The sequence below is a fragment of the Bos indicus x Bos taurus genome, chromosome 25, assembly GCF_003369695.1.
Source record: "Bos indicus x Bos taurus breed Angus x Brahman F1 hybrid chromosome 25, Bos_hybrid_MaternalHap_v2.0, whole genome shotgun sequence".
In the NCBI taxonomy this organism is placed as follows: Eukaryota; Metazoa; Chordata; class Mammalia; order Artiodactyla; family Bovidae; genus Bos; species Bos indicus x Bos taurus.
Genome location: NC_040100.1, coordinates 7,049,946 through 7,062,073, shown reverse-complemented (window position 1 = coordinate 7,062,073; position 12,128 = coordinate 7,049,946). Strand labels below are relative to the sequence as shown.

The 12,128-nt window shown below is 59.1% G+C and overlaps 1 protein-coding gene and 1 long non-coding RNA gene across 2 annotated transcripts; one reads left to right on the top strand and one right to left on the bottom strand.

Moving 5' to 3' along the window:
- Positions 1–319: 319 nt before the first annotated feature.
- PLOD3 (procollagen-lysine,2-oxoglutarate 5-dioxygenase 3) lies at positions 320–8,387 on the top strand. Its single transcript, XM_027526910.1, has 19 exons — positions 320–941; positions 1,519–1,610; positions 1,786–1,922; positions 2,007–2,170; positions 2,301–2,413; positions 2,575–2,638; positions 3,201–3,298; positions 3,528–3,629; positions 3,829–3,954; positions 4,161–4,282; positions 4,500–4,604; positions 4,718–4,843; positions 5,141–5,282; positions 5,372–5,485; positions 5,672–5,740; positions 6,256–6,360; positions 6,881–7,027; positions 7,463–7,588; positions 7,936–8,387. Exons 1-19 carry the CDS (start codon positions 794–796, stop codon positions 8,089–8,091), a joined length of 2,256 nt encoding a protein of 751 aa, XP_027382711.1. The 5' UTR covers positions 320–793; the 3' UTR covers positions 8,092–8,387.
- LOC113883290 lies at positions 2,377–3,588 on the bottom strand. Its single transcript, XR_003508615.1, has 3 exons — positions 3,500–3,588; positions 2,738–2,892; positions 2,377–2,468 (listed from the first exon to the last, which is right to left on the bottom strand). It is a non-coding gene; the product is annotated as an uncharacterized LOC113883290 (long non-coding RNA).
- Positions 8,388–12,128: the final 3,741 nt, after the last annotated feature.

The window sequence follows — 12,128 nt, the reverse complement described above, 5'->3', positions numbered from 1 at the left end:
AAGCTTTCCGCCATATTTTTTACGGGCAAATCTACTTCCTTCCTCTGTGTAGCTGTGTTATTTCGGAACCCCCGAAATGGGTCATTTTAAAGAGACTGTGCCAGCGATCTTTCAAGAAACGTCATTTTCCTTTGGCCCTTCCGAACGTAGAATCATCACAGAGGCAGCCCCTGGAGCCCCTCCCCCGGGCCGTGGAGATGATGGGCCAGAGTAGCGAAAGAAAATGGGCAGGCTTAAGTGCAAAGTCCGAGAGGATCCTCTGCCAAAACCTCAACCCCCAGCCCTCCTGAGGCTGCAGCCTCCTCCGTCCCTGCCGCCGTCCCCTTTCGGGTCGGCCCCACCGCCTAGCTCTCCGGGTCTTCCGCCCGGCTGCTCCAGGCTGGGCTGTGGCAAAGACCCGCCTCCGCGTCCTGCCGGACCCTCAAGGGGTCACTTCCCCTCTCCGTGTTTCAGTTTCCTCAAGTGTTAGGCTGGCAGGGGGCCGGGCTGGCTCTAAAAGAACCTCGGCTCGGGATCGCCAGCCGCAGTCCCTGCCCTTCCCCCGCCTGCGGGCCGGGCGCCCCCTCCGCTCGTACAGCTCTGCCGGCGGCCCGGGACAATCCTCGCCTTGTCTAGGGCTCCGGCATCTGGAGTTTTCTGTAACCTCCGGCTACGCCTTTTTTTTTTTTTTTTTTTCACCCTCAGGGCGGAGCCCCAACCGGGCTCCTCCTAGCTGCTGGCCGTACAGCAGCCCCGGTCCTTTTTCTAGAGCCCCTCTCCCGAGTTGGGATCCAAGGCAGACAGCCAGAGCCGGATGCGGGCCTGTGTGCAGCTCGGCCCGCTCTCCGCCATGGCCTCGGGCCCGGAACTCCGGCCCCTGCTACTGCTGCTGCTACTGCTGTCGCCGTCTCCTGCCGCCTCGGCCTCAGATCGACCCCGGGGCAGCGATCCCGTCAACCCAGGTGAGAACCCCGGGAGGGACGACCGGCGCTGGGCTGACGTGTCTGCAGGCTTGGGCCGGGGAGGGGGATCTAGGCTGCCCTCTCCCTCGGTCAGCGGGCTCCCTAGGGCTGAATCACACTGTGCCTCGCCCAGAACTGAGGTGTCCAGCTACCCCTCCGCTCCCCTTCGCGCACTGACCGCGAATTTCTGAGTGTTACTAGCATTCCGCTCTCACTGGGGTTGACGTTTCCCTGGGTTAGAATAATTTAAGAAGGGATAAGGGAAAAGAGGTTAGGTTTCCCTGGTGACTCAGACGGTGAAGAATCCGCCTGCATTGGGGGAGACCTGGGTTCGATCCCTGGGTCGGGAAGATCCCCTGGAGAAGGCAATGGCAACGCACTCCAGTATTCAGGCCTGGAGAATTACATGGACAGAGGAGCCTGGTGGGCTACAGTCTATGGGGCCGCGAAGAGTCAGACAATACTGAGCGACTAACACACACACAGGGTCAGGAGCAGCGTGGGACGGGGGGAGGGGTGGTCGGTGAGCTGAGTACATGGGGCAGCAAGCTGGGTGCTGAGTCCAGTCTGGTGACAGAAAAGATGCTGGTGATCACCGTGGCCACAGCGGAGACAGAGGGATACCGGCGTTTCCTGCAGTCAGCGGAGTTTTTCAACTACACTGTGCGGGTGAGGAGAGGAACACCCTCCTGGGCCCCTCGAAGGGGTGGGGGTGGGGCGTCTAGCACCCCACCCAGAGTGGGCCAAGGGCTGGATGCCTGGGACCCTCCGGTGAGCCTGGTCAGGGCAATGAGCCCACCTGGCCACCTGAGACCCTCCCTGGCATTCTGGGTCTTCTCCACAGACCCTGGGCCTGGGAGAGGAGTGGCGAGGGGGTGATGTCGCCCGAACGGTCGGTGGAGGACAGAAAGTCAGGTGGCTCAAAAAGGAAATGGAGAAATACGCAGAGAGGGAAGATATGGTCATCATGTTTGTGGACAGGTAAAGGGGAGGGGGCAGACAGAAGGGGAGAGGATAGGGAGATTCCTAGTGGTCGTCCTCCTCATCGTCCCCCGCCTCCCTCAGCTACGACGTAGTTCTGGCTGGCAGCCCCTCAGAGCTGCTGAAGAAGTTCGTCCAGAGTGGCAGCCGCCTGCTCTTCTCTGCAGAGAGCTTCTGCTGGCCCGAGTGGGGGTTAGCAGAGCAGTACCCTGAGGTGGGCACGGGGAAGCGCTTCCTCAACTCTGGTGGTGAGTGGCAGAGGGTCCAGCAGTGGTGGGGAATGGAGTGTCCCAGGTGCTTGAGGGCGGGCAAAGGAACGGGGACCGGCCCTGGGACACTGAAGAGTCTGGGAGTCAGTGCATCCTCTCCCCCCGCCAGGATTCATCGGCTTCGCCCCCACCATCCACCAAATCGTCCGCCAGTGGAAGTACAAAGATGATGATGATGATCAGCTCTTCTACACTCGGCTCTACCTGGACCCAGGGCTGAGGGTAGGGAGAGGCCAAGGAGGGCCCCCATCTCCACAGCTCTGGGGGGTGGCAGGCCCTGAGGAAAGGAGTGAAGAGGCTTTCAGAAAGACACAGAGAGGAAAGAGTAGGAAGAGATGTCTCAGCCCCTCGTTAATTCACTGCCCCCACCTCATCCCATCCAGGAGAAGCTCGGCCTTAGTCTGGATCATAAATCACGGATCTTTCAGAACCTCAACGGGGCTTTAGGTGAGGAGACAGCAATGAGAAAAGGGGCGATGAGAGAGGCTGTTGGGGGTCCTGAATGTGGGTGGGTCTCCTAGTAGATCGGGGTGAACTTCAGCTCACCTCTGTGTTAACTGCAGCAAACGTCTGAATGGCCCGTAGAATAAGGTGCACTCTGCTACCAGGAATAGCAGCAGCCCCTGTTGTACATGTCCATTGCTACGTGCCAGGCTCTGGGTCAGGGTTTTCGTTCTTTAGTTTCATTGAACACAGCAATCCTACGAAAGGCGGTCTGTGATTATCCACTGGTTACATATGGGGAAACCACCTCCCTGCGGGGCCAGAGACTTCCCCGGGGGGCACAGGTAGTAAGTGGTGGGGCTCCCCAGGTGGCAGCAGCCTGGCCAGTGCCCTCGGAGAGAGACGTTATCCCATCCCCATCCCTGCCCCGTGGACCACAGTCCTTCATCGTCTAGAACACCTGGGTACCTCCCCCCACCACCACCACCTCCACTGTATTTAGAAGCACCTGCTGATTGGCAGTTTCTAGAGTAAGGGAGTCTAAAGCCTGGACTTTCTTCCCCAGATGAGGTGGTTTTAAAGTTTGGTCGGAATCGAGTGCGTATCCGGAATGTGGCCTACGACACGCTTCCTGTTGTAGTCCATGGGAACGGTCCCACAAAGGTGCTCCAATCGCTTCTCCCCTCAGCCCAGCCCCTGCCCCAGTCAGTCCCGGTCCCACAGCCCCCCAGGTTCCTCCAGCCCTTCCGAACCATGAGACCTCCCCAGCCCCAGAAGCGCAGGAGCTGGGAGAGGTTCTCCATGCCCACGCTCCCCCTGCCCTTCTCCGGTCCCTGCCCCCACCTCCCTCACCCCTGGACGCACCTCAGCCTCTCACCGCCTCTCCCAACAGCTCCAGCTGAATTACCTGGGAAACTACGTCCCCAACGGCTGGACTCCCGAAGGAGGCTGTGGCTTCTGCAACCAGGGCCGGAGGCCACTCCCGGGGGGGCAGGTAAGGAGGGTGTGCCGGGGCGGGTGGGAGAGTGCTCTGAAGCAGAGCGTACCAGGAGGGTGCTGGGCAGCAGGGGTGGAGGCCAAGCCCCTGGAGATCCGCCCCCACCCTCCACTAAACTTGGCAGGGTGCGGAGGACAGACTGGGTAAGGGGAGCCGGCCTTTCCTCTGAGCCCCGTCATGTTGTCGTATCTTCCAGCCTCCCCCCCGGGTACTTCTGGCTGTGTTTGTGGAACAACCTACCCCGTTCCTGCCCCGCTTCCTCCAGCGGCTGCTGCTCCTGGACTACCCCCCCGACAGGGTCACCCTGTTCCTGCACAACAACGTGAGACATCCTGACTGCCAGCCTCTCCCTCCCAAGGGACCTCCCCACCCGCTGCCCAGATCAGGCCTCTCCCCGCACCCCAGACTCCTTCCTGCAGCCTTTCCTCCCGCAGGAAGTGCTCCCCCCGCCCCGTCCTGTCCCTTAGATGCCACCTTTCTGTCCTCTCAGCATCCCCCCCCTCCAATCTCTTCTCCCTGTACCTCCAGGAGGTGTACCACGAGCCCCACATCGATGAGTCCTGGCCCCAGCTCCAGGATCACTTCTCCGCTGTGAAGCTGGTGGGTCCCGAGGAGGCCCTGACCCCGGGAGAGGCCAGGGACATGGCCATGTGAGTGAGCCTCGGGCGGGACGCCCGCACCTTTCCTGCCCTTCTCCTGCTCCCCACGGTCTTTTTTTTCTCCCTCCTGACTTCCCAGCTGGTCAGCTTCCTTCTACTCACTTTCCCTCTCCTCTCCTCCGTGGGTCGGCGGAGTTCTATCCCCTGCTCAGCCCCCGCCTCTCCCCACCTGCTCCTGCTCATCAGTGTTTCGGTCTGTCCCCTCCAGGGACATCTGCCGGCAGGACCCCAAGTGTGAGTTCTACTTCAGCCTGGACGCTGACACCGTTATCACCAACCCGCAGACCCTGCGCATCCTCATCGAAGCGAACAGGTCTCTCTCACTGGGCTTGGCCAGAGGGCCCCCAGATTAGTCCCCAGGGAACCCCCACCTCCCGCTCTGGCCACGCTTGCCTCCTCCTGGCCCTCACCTGCGCTTGTCCTCAGGAAGGTCATAGCGCCCATGCTGTCTCGCCACGGGAAGCTGTGGTCTAACTTCTGGGGGGCCCTGAGCCCTGACGAGTACTATGCACGCTCGGAGGACTACGTGGAGCTGGTGCAGAGGAAGCGAGTGTGAGTCCTGGAGGCTCCCCCAACCCAGGAGCCTGCCCAGATCCCTCCATCCTGCCCCAAAGGCCCGAACGCGGGGGCCCAGTGTGGCCACCACGAAGGCGTGCTGGGCTGTGGGGTAACTAAGGGCTGATGGTGGAGCCGGGTGTGAGAGGGGTGACCAGCAGGGCTTCCCTGGGGAAGTGAGAGGTACCTCACAGCTCTCAGCTGCCGAGGCAAGGGGCTCCAGGGTGAACTGGGCAGGACGATGTGGGGGCAGGGAGGCGCCCACTTGGCTGACCCCTGTGTGTGGGCCCCCAGGGGCGTGTGGAATGTGCCCTACATATCCCAGGCCTACGTGATCCGCGGGGAGACCCTGAGGACGGAGCTGCCCCAGCGGGAGGTGTTCTCGGGCAGCGACACCGACCCAGACATGGCCTTCTGTAAGAGCCTGCGGGACAAGGTGAGGGGTCCTGGGGCTCCTGGCGGGGGCTCTGGGAGGCAGCTCCCTGGCTCCCCATCACCCTCCTCACACCCTCTGCCCACTGCCAGGGCATCTTCCTCCACCTTAGCAATCAGCACGAATTTGGCCGCCTCCTGGCCACCTCCCGCTACGACACAGACCACCTGCACCCTGACCTCTGGCAGATCTTCGACAACCCCCTGGTGAGTAGGCGGCCCCTGGCTCAGATGGCGCGGGCCTTCCCTGAAGGGGAATGCCATGCCCTGGCCCCATCGCGCGCACGTGCACACTGGGCAGGGTCACCTGCCACCTGGGGAGGGCGCCTACCCGGTGGGAGCAAGCGGCGTGAGGAGGGCAGAGGTCAAGGTGCGCCCCCTGCTCTCCCCTAGGACTGGAAAGAGCAGTATATTCACGAGAACTACACTCGGGCCCTGGAAGGGGAGGGGCTCGTGGAACAGGTGAGTCCCACTCAGGACTGTGGCCCAAGGGGATGACCACCACCCCGGGGGCCCACCACCTGGATGAGGGGTTCTCCCAGGGTCCTTGCCCAGGTGCTTGGGGGTTTTCTGCTCAGGCAAGATGAGGGCAAAGGCTGAGCTGATAGGCATGCAGCTCCCAGCCCAGCATTCATCCCAGTGGTCCTCCCTTGTCCATTGGGTGTGTTGGTGTATGGGTGAAATGACATTTTTTAAAACGAGGTTGAAAATCACTGTCCCAGAACCCAGGGCTCCAGGAATCGTGCTGTCTGTGCCACGTTCTCAGCGCTGTTCTCACCTTCTCTGGCTGAGTCTTCCCCTCCCCAACTCCCCCCACCAGCCCATCCCCACGCTCAGCTGCCCGTTCCTCCACCTTCTCTCATGTCCTGGCTTACCTTTCTGCTCCCTGCTTTCTGTCTCCTCCCACTGGCTGCCTGTCCCCTCCCGGAGCATCACCCAGCCCTGTTTTCTTCTTCCCCTGCCCGGTCCCATCTCAGCCCTGCCCAGACGTGTACTGGTTCCCTCTCCTGTCCGAGCAAATGTGCGATGAGCTGGTGGAGGAAATGGAACACTATGGCCAGTGGTCAGGAGGCCGGCATGAGGTGAGGGGCCGGGACCGCGGAAGAGGAGGCCCCCAGGAGGAGGGAGGGGGAATTTCCCTGATTGAGGGAAAATGGCATCTGGAGAGTGGGAACAGAGAGGGGGCCCCCAGCAGGAAAGGGAAGACAGGGGGCACCTCTGTATTCTTTCATTCTGCCGTGTATTCAAGAAGTACTCCCTGGGCGGGTCCTTAGACACCAGCCCCTGACCTGGACGTGCAGGTGGAGCTCTGCCCTCCACAACCCCACCTGCCGTCAGTAGCAGCAGGGAGCTAGCTTCTCAAGTCTGTGACGGACAGCCTGGGTGCTGCGGGAGTCACAGGAGGGAACCTTGACCCAGATGCAGGGGGACCGAGGGCTTCACAGAAGAGGTGACATCTTCACTGAGACTTAGAGAAAGGAGGTGTGAGTCAGCTAAGACGTGGTGGAGACTTCAGAAGGAGGGAGCACAGACTTCAAGGCCTGGGAACAAGAGGAGGGGAGGTTGGCACTGCCCCGTCAGCTCAGTACCCACTGCCCGCAGGACTCTAGGCTGGCTGGAGGCTACGAGAACGTGCCCACTGTGGACATCCACATGAAGCAGGTGGGCTACGAGGACCAGTGGCTGCAGCTCCTGAGGACATACGTGGGGCCCATGACCGAGAGCCTATTCCCCGGCTACCACACCAAGGTGGGCCGCTGCACGCCACCCCTGCTCCCTCCTCTGCCTTCCCACACCCGTGCTGGCTGGATGGCTCCACACAATGCCTTTTGGCCTGTGAAGCATTTAAATTGGCCCCATAGAGTGAGATCCGGGCTCCCCTGGTGGCTCAGACAGTAAAGAAGCCACATGCACCTGCGATGCAGGAGACCTGGGTAGATCCCTGGGTTGGGAAGATCCCCTGGAGGAGGGCACGGCAGCCCACTCCAGTGTTCTTGTCTGGAGAATCCCATGGACAGAGGAGCCTGGCGGGCTGCAGTCCATGGGGCCGCAAAGAGTCAGACACGACTGAGCACAGCACAGAGTGAGACCTCGCAGGAGGGCAGCTCTGGGGGAGCAGCCTGTGGGGAGCAGTGAGAACCCTCCTGGCCATGCCCCTCAGCCTCTCCTCCCCTGTGTCCGCAGACCCGGGCGGTGATGAACTTTGTGGTCCGCTACCGACCAGATGAGCAGCCCTCTCTGCGGCCGCATCACGACTCATCCACCTTCACCCTCAATGTCGCCCTCAACCACAAGGGCCTGGATTATGAGGTGAGTCCCTCCTGCCCTCCACTCAGGGTGCCCCAAGGGCCCCTCCACACACACTGACGCACATGCACACCCCCTCCCCCAGGCCCTGTGTCCAGCCCCCTCCCAGGCACGGTCACCTCCCTGCCCCTTGTCTGACCTCGTCACGTTTCCCAGTGACTTCCAGGGTCATATTCTGGACCCCTTCTGGGCTGGCTACCCCCTGTGTCCTGTCTCCCATCTGCCAATGCCCACCCCTCTTGTCCCCTCCCTTCCTGACGCCCGGGTTGGCCTCTCTTGCCTCGGGGCAGCCCACCACCCAGTCCCCACGTCCGCTCACTCTCCAGCCCCCTCCCCTCTCGTCTCTCCAGGGAGGTGGATGCCGCTTCCTGCGCTACGACTGCGTGATCTCGTCCCCCCGGAAGGGCTGGGGGCTCCTGCACCCGGGCCGTCTCACCCACTACCACGAGGGGCTGCCCACCACTCGGGGCACCCGCTACATCATGGTGTCCTTTGTCGACCCCTGACACTCAACCACTCTGCCCAACCTTCCCTGCCATCGTGCCTTCCCGTGCTCCCCCTCCTCAGGGTGGGAGGGGGTGGGTGTCGTCTCCTCACCTCCTGGGTATATGGGGTCTGTGTGCCTGGGACTGAATGTGTCGCCTCGCTCCCCACCACACGGCCCTCAGGAAGCTCAGGGAGCCCCCTGTCCTGTTCCCCAGTCCCCAAGGGCTCATGGGAACAGGACCTCTGGGGGTTCGCTACATGATAAATTATTGTTTCTCAGTATCCCTCTCAATAAAGGAGGATTTGTAATTCTTGAGCCCATTTATTGTTTCATTACCTGTGGACCCCTTGTCCATCCTACCACCCAGAGCAGAGGGGAGACCGAGGGTGACCCCAAAGGAGAACTGAAAAGAAGAAATGACAGAAACATGATATTAGAGCAGAGTGGAAATCTAGAAGCTTCCTTGTCATTCCAGAGCTCGGGAGTGATGTGTTGGAGGCCAGACCCAAAGAAGGACTTCCCCTGTCAGGATGAGATGAGAGGCCCCCACCCCCACACAGCCCCCAAACTGTCATCCCCAGTTCTCTCCTCACCTGATGGCATCTTCTCCCATGCAGAAAGGATGAGAGAGGCACAGCCCTGAGCTAGGGTCCAAGGATAGTGCTGGGACATGCATTGTAGGAGGGAAGACAGGCTGGAAACTTCCTGGGAGCTCTTGGGCCTCAGCTTTTAGTCACATGGAATCAGGAGAGGGGAATCCGGAGGGTGAACCCAAGAACGCTTCCTGGAAGAAGGGGAAGGGAAGCAGCCTTGAAAAAAAAGACCTTCTGGAGCTGGTTTTGCCGCTAGTCTCAAGGGGACCATCAAAGGCTTGCAGAGACCCCTGGAGGTGCCCTGAGGACAGCAGAGCAGGCCCCTTTATCCTGGTCCTCCCCAGCCTTGCACCAGCTACCTTCCTGTGTTGATCTCCCAACATTCCCTGGCAGAAGCCTTTTAAAGGCCAGGCACCTGTCCTAGGACATTCCAGTTTCTAACAGTCCACTTGCATCCACAGCTAGATTGTCCTTCCTTCCTCCTACCTGGATTCCCAGGAAAACTTCATCCATGAAACCATCCTTCCATCCTTCCTGGCCCCCTGGGCGGGTCACCTTCCCACATGGACTGAGTCTCTAGAGGGCCAGACTCTAAAGTTCATCTCACCCAGGCCCCCGCCACCCTCATCACTTGCCCTGTGATTCGAGTGGGCTGAGCAGGGATAGGAGGAAATACCTCTCTTAACAGAAGGTCCCTGGTCAGTGAAGCTGCACAGGTGTGAGGCCAAGAACAGGGGCAGAAAGGGTGTGTCAGCCTAGGCAGTACTGGAAGCTGCCTATCCTGTCTCCACCCTTCATTCATGGAGCATCTCCCATGTGCTGGGCACCCATCGTGACGGCTGCAGTGATGAGCACAATTTTTTTGTTGCTCACGGTGTGCAGGAGACTTTGATCAGAAAATTGCCATGATGGAAGACTTCCCTGGTGGTCCAAAGGTTAAGATTTTGCCTTCCAATGCAATGGGTGTGGCTTTGATCCCCGGTTGGGGAGCTAGGATCCCACATGCCTTATGGTCAAAAAAGCAGAATGTAAACAATAGAAGCAACATTGTAATGAATTCAATAAGGACTATAAAAATGGTCCCCGTTTAAAAAAAAAAAATCATGGTGATGGGGAGGGAAAGTATTCTGTGCCAGGAGAGAATGTGACACGTGACAGAGGCTTCTGACAGTTACGTGTCAGGCTTCCATAAAAGAAGTGACATTCAACATGGCTCAGGACTTCCCTGGTGGTCCAGTGGTTAAGAATCCATTTTACAATGCAGGGGATGCTGGTTCAATCCCTAGTCGGAGAACTAAGATCCCACATGCCACAGAGAAACTAAGCCTGTGCAGCTCAACTCCTGGCTCCTCTGGACGGGGAACCCTTGTGCCAAAACTAGAGAGTCTGTGTGCTGGAATGAAAGGTCCTGCCTAATGCAGCCAAATGAATAAGTTAAAAAATAAAGTGACATTCAAAAAAAAAAAAAAAGACATGTCCTACCAGTGGAGGATGTAGAGGTGGGGAAATCAGCATCATCATAAAATACTGAGTGTAAGATGGGCTCAAGGATGTTTGTCCAAGATGGGAAATAGCGCCAACGTGTTGTAAGAACTAGAAACGAAAAGTGACCTTTAGGGAATTCCTTGGCCAGTCAGTGGCTACGACTCCCTCTCTCCAGTGCAGGGGGCCAGGGTTCGATCCCTGTTTGGGGACCTAAGATGTCATAGGCTGCACTGTGTGGCCAAAAAATAAATTAAAAAATTTTAAAAAGAAAAAGTAATCTTTAAAAATTGTATCAAAATGTTTTAAAAAGATTTTTAAAGTGACATCCTAGGAATTCCTTGTAGGTCCAGTGGTTAGGACTCTGCCCTCTCATGGCCAAGGGCCCAGATTCAATCCCTGGTGACAAGGCAAGGCGCAGCCCAAAAAATGAATTAATTAATTTAAAAAGGTGTCAGTCCCTGACCTGGAAAAAGTGGTTGCTCCGCAGCCTCTAGGCATGTTGAACAGGGCCATGGTCACAGTGAGGACTGGCCCGGCCCACACGGATGGAGTGCTCACAGCCCAGGGGGCTCTCACTTGCAGGGGCTCCCCAACCGTTAGCCTTTCCCATAAAACCCTTCCCTCCAGAGGTCTCCCCACAGAGGCCTAAGCTGCTCCTCAGGGAATAAATCCTCCTGCAGGTCTAACCTCCTCTAACCCACAGGGGCCAGGCCTGGGTGACAAACGGGGAATGCTGCTATGCAGGGTACACAGACATGGCAACTTCCACTGGCCCAGGACCCTGCCAGTCTGCTCATCACAGGGAGCCAGTCCTGACCTCCACAAAGTCCAAACACCGTCCTCACTGCCAGACTCCAAGCCACGTCCCTGGTCTCCCCTTTGGGTCCTATTGGTCACAGCACTGTGAACCCAAAGAGTAGGTTAGCCCTCCCTTTCCAGAGCTCACGATGGTCCACTGTGCGGGTCAGCAGAGGGGGCAGAAAAGAGGGCAGAACCCAGGTCAGGGGTCAGAGCCAGGGGGTTGGGCCAGAAGACAGAAAGTTTCAGAGCCACAGTGGCCCCTCTGTGACTCCCCTCTACAGAAGGCCAGCCACCTCCACTGGCCTCCAGGTGTGCCCTCCTGCGATGGAGCTTCTCCATTTTGGAGCTCGGTGAGACCCTGAAGCCCTGAGGACCCCTGGGTCTGGCTCTCTGCTTCCCAATGCCAAGGTGGGAGGGAGCCGAGGCTGGGATCTCTTGGCGGTGTGGGGCAGGAGGGGTTCCTTCAAGAGACGAGAAAGATGTAGGTTGGACAGATGGACCTGAAACCATGGAACAGGGAAGGGGGTAAAGGGGGAAGCTGGGACTTAAACCTCTGGAGTCAGAGTCCTCACACCCCTTCCCACCACCTCCAGCCCAGGGGTGCCTGACTGCCTTATTCCCTGTACTCCTGAGCCAGGCTTGGATCCTAGAATTCACTACCTGGATGGGCTCTATGGAGACAGAAATACACCTTGGGCAGGAGGCCGCGGCTGTGCCTGGGTCCCCAACTGGGCTGTCTGGAGACATTTCTCGGACCACCTCCCCATCTCACTGAGGCACTGTGGAGCTCTGTGCTGGGTGGGAGCTGGGCTTCAGGGTAGACCCTTGGGACCGTGACCCCCAAAGTCCAAACTTAGAAGCCCCAAACTGGTGTGCACCCTGTGTCCCCAGCTGGTGGACACCACAGAGTTGAGTCCCTTCCACAACTACCTCTTAGTGGAGCTTCCACCCTCTCAGAGTCCAGGTTCTTGGGGCCTTCAGCACCTTCAGCACAGAGACTAACGGCTTCTGCCTCGTCCCTGGCCTCCGGCCCCACCTGCTCCAGCTGCCCCATCCTGGTCATCTTCCTGTCTTCCGGGACTACATCCTGTGTGCTGGTGAGCAGGGGAGCCCTGGGTCTCAGAACTCCCAGTCCCTGTGGTGACTTCCTCCCTGCCCTCCTTCCCCACTGGGGGCA

What these genes read in the sequence shown, in the direction of transcription:
- PLOD3 (XM_027526910.1), top strand. Translation starts at nt 794, where the DNA reads ATGCGGGCCTGTGTGCAGCTCGGCCCGCTCTCCGCCATGGCCTCGGGC. An exon ending in GTCATCATGTTTGTGGACAG is followed by an intron (nt 1,923 to 2,006) that starts GTAAAGGGGAGG and finishes CGCCTCCCTCAG; the next exon opens with CTACGACGTAGTTCTGGCTG. An exon ending in ACAAGGGCCTGGATTATGAG is followed by an intron (nt 7,589 to 7,935) that starts GTGAGTCCCTCC and finishes TCGTCTCTCCAG; the next exon opens with GGAGGTGGATGCCGCTTCCT.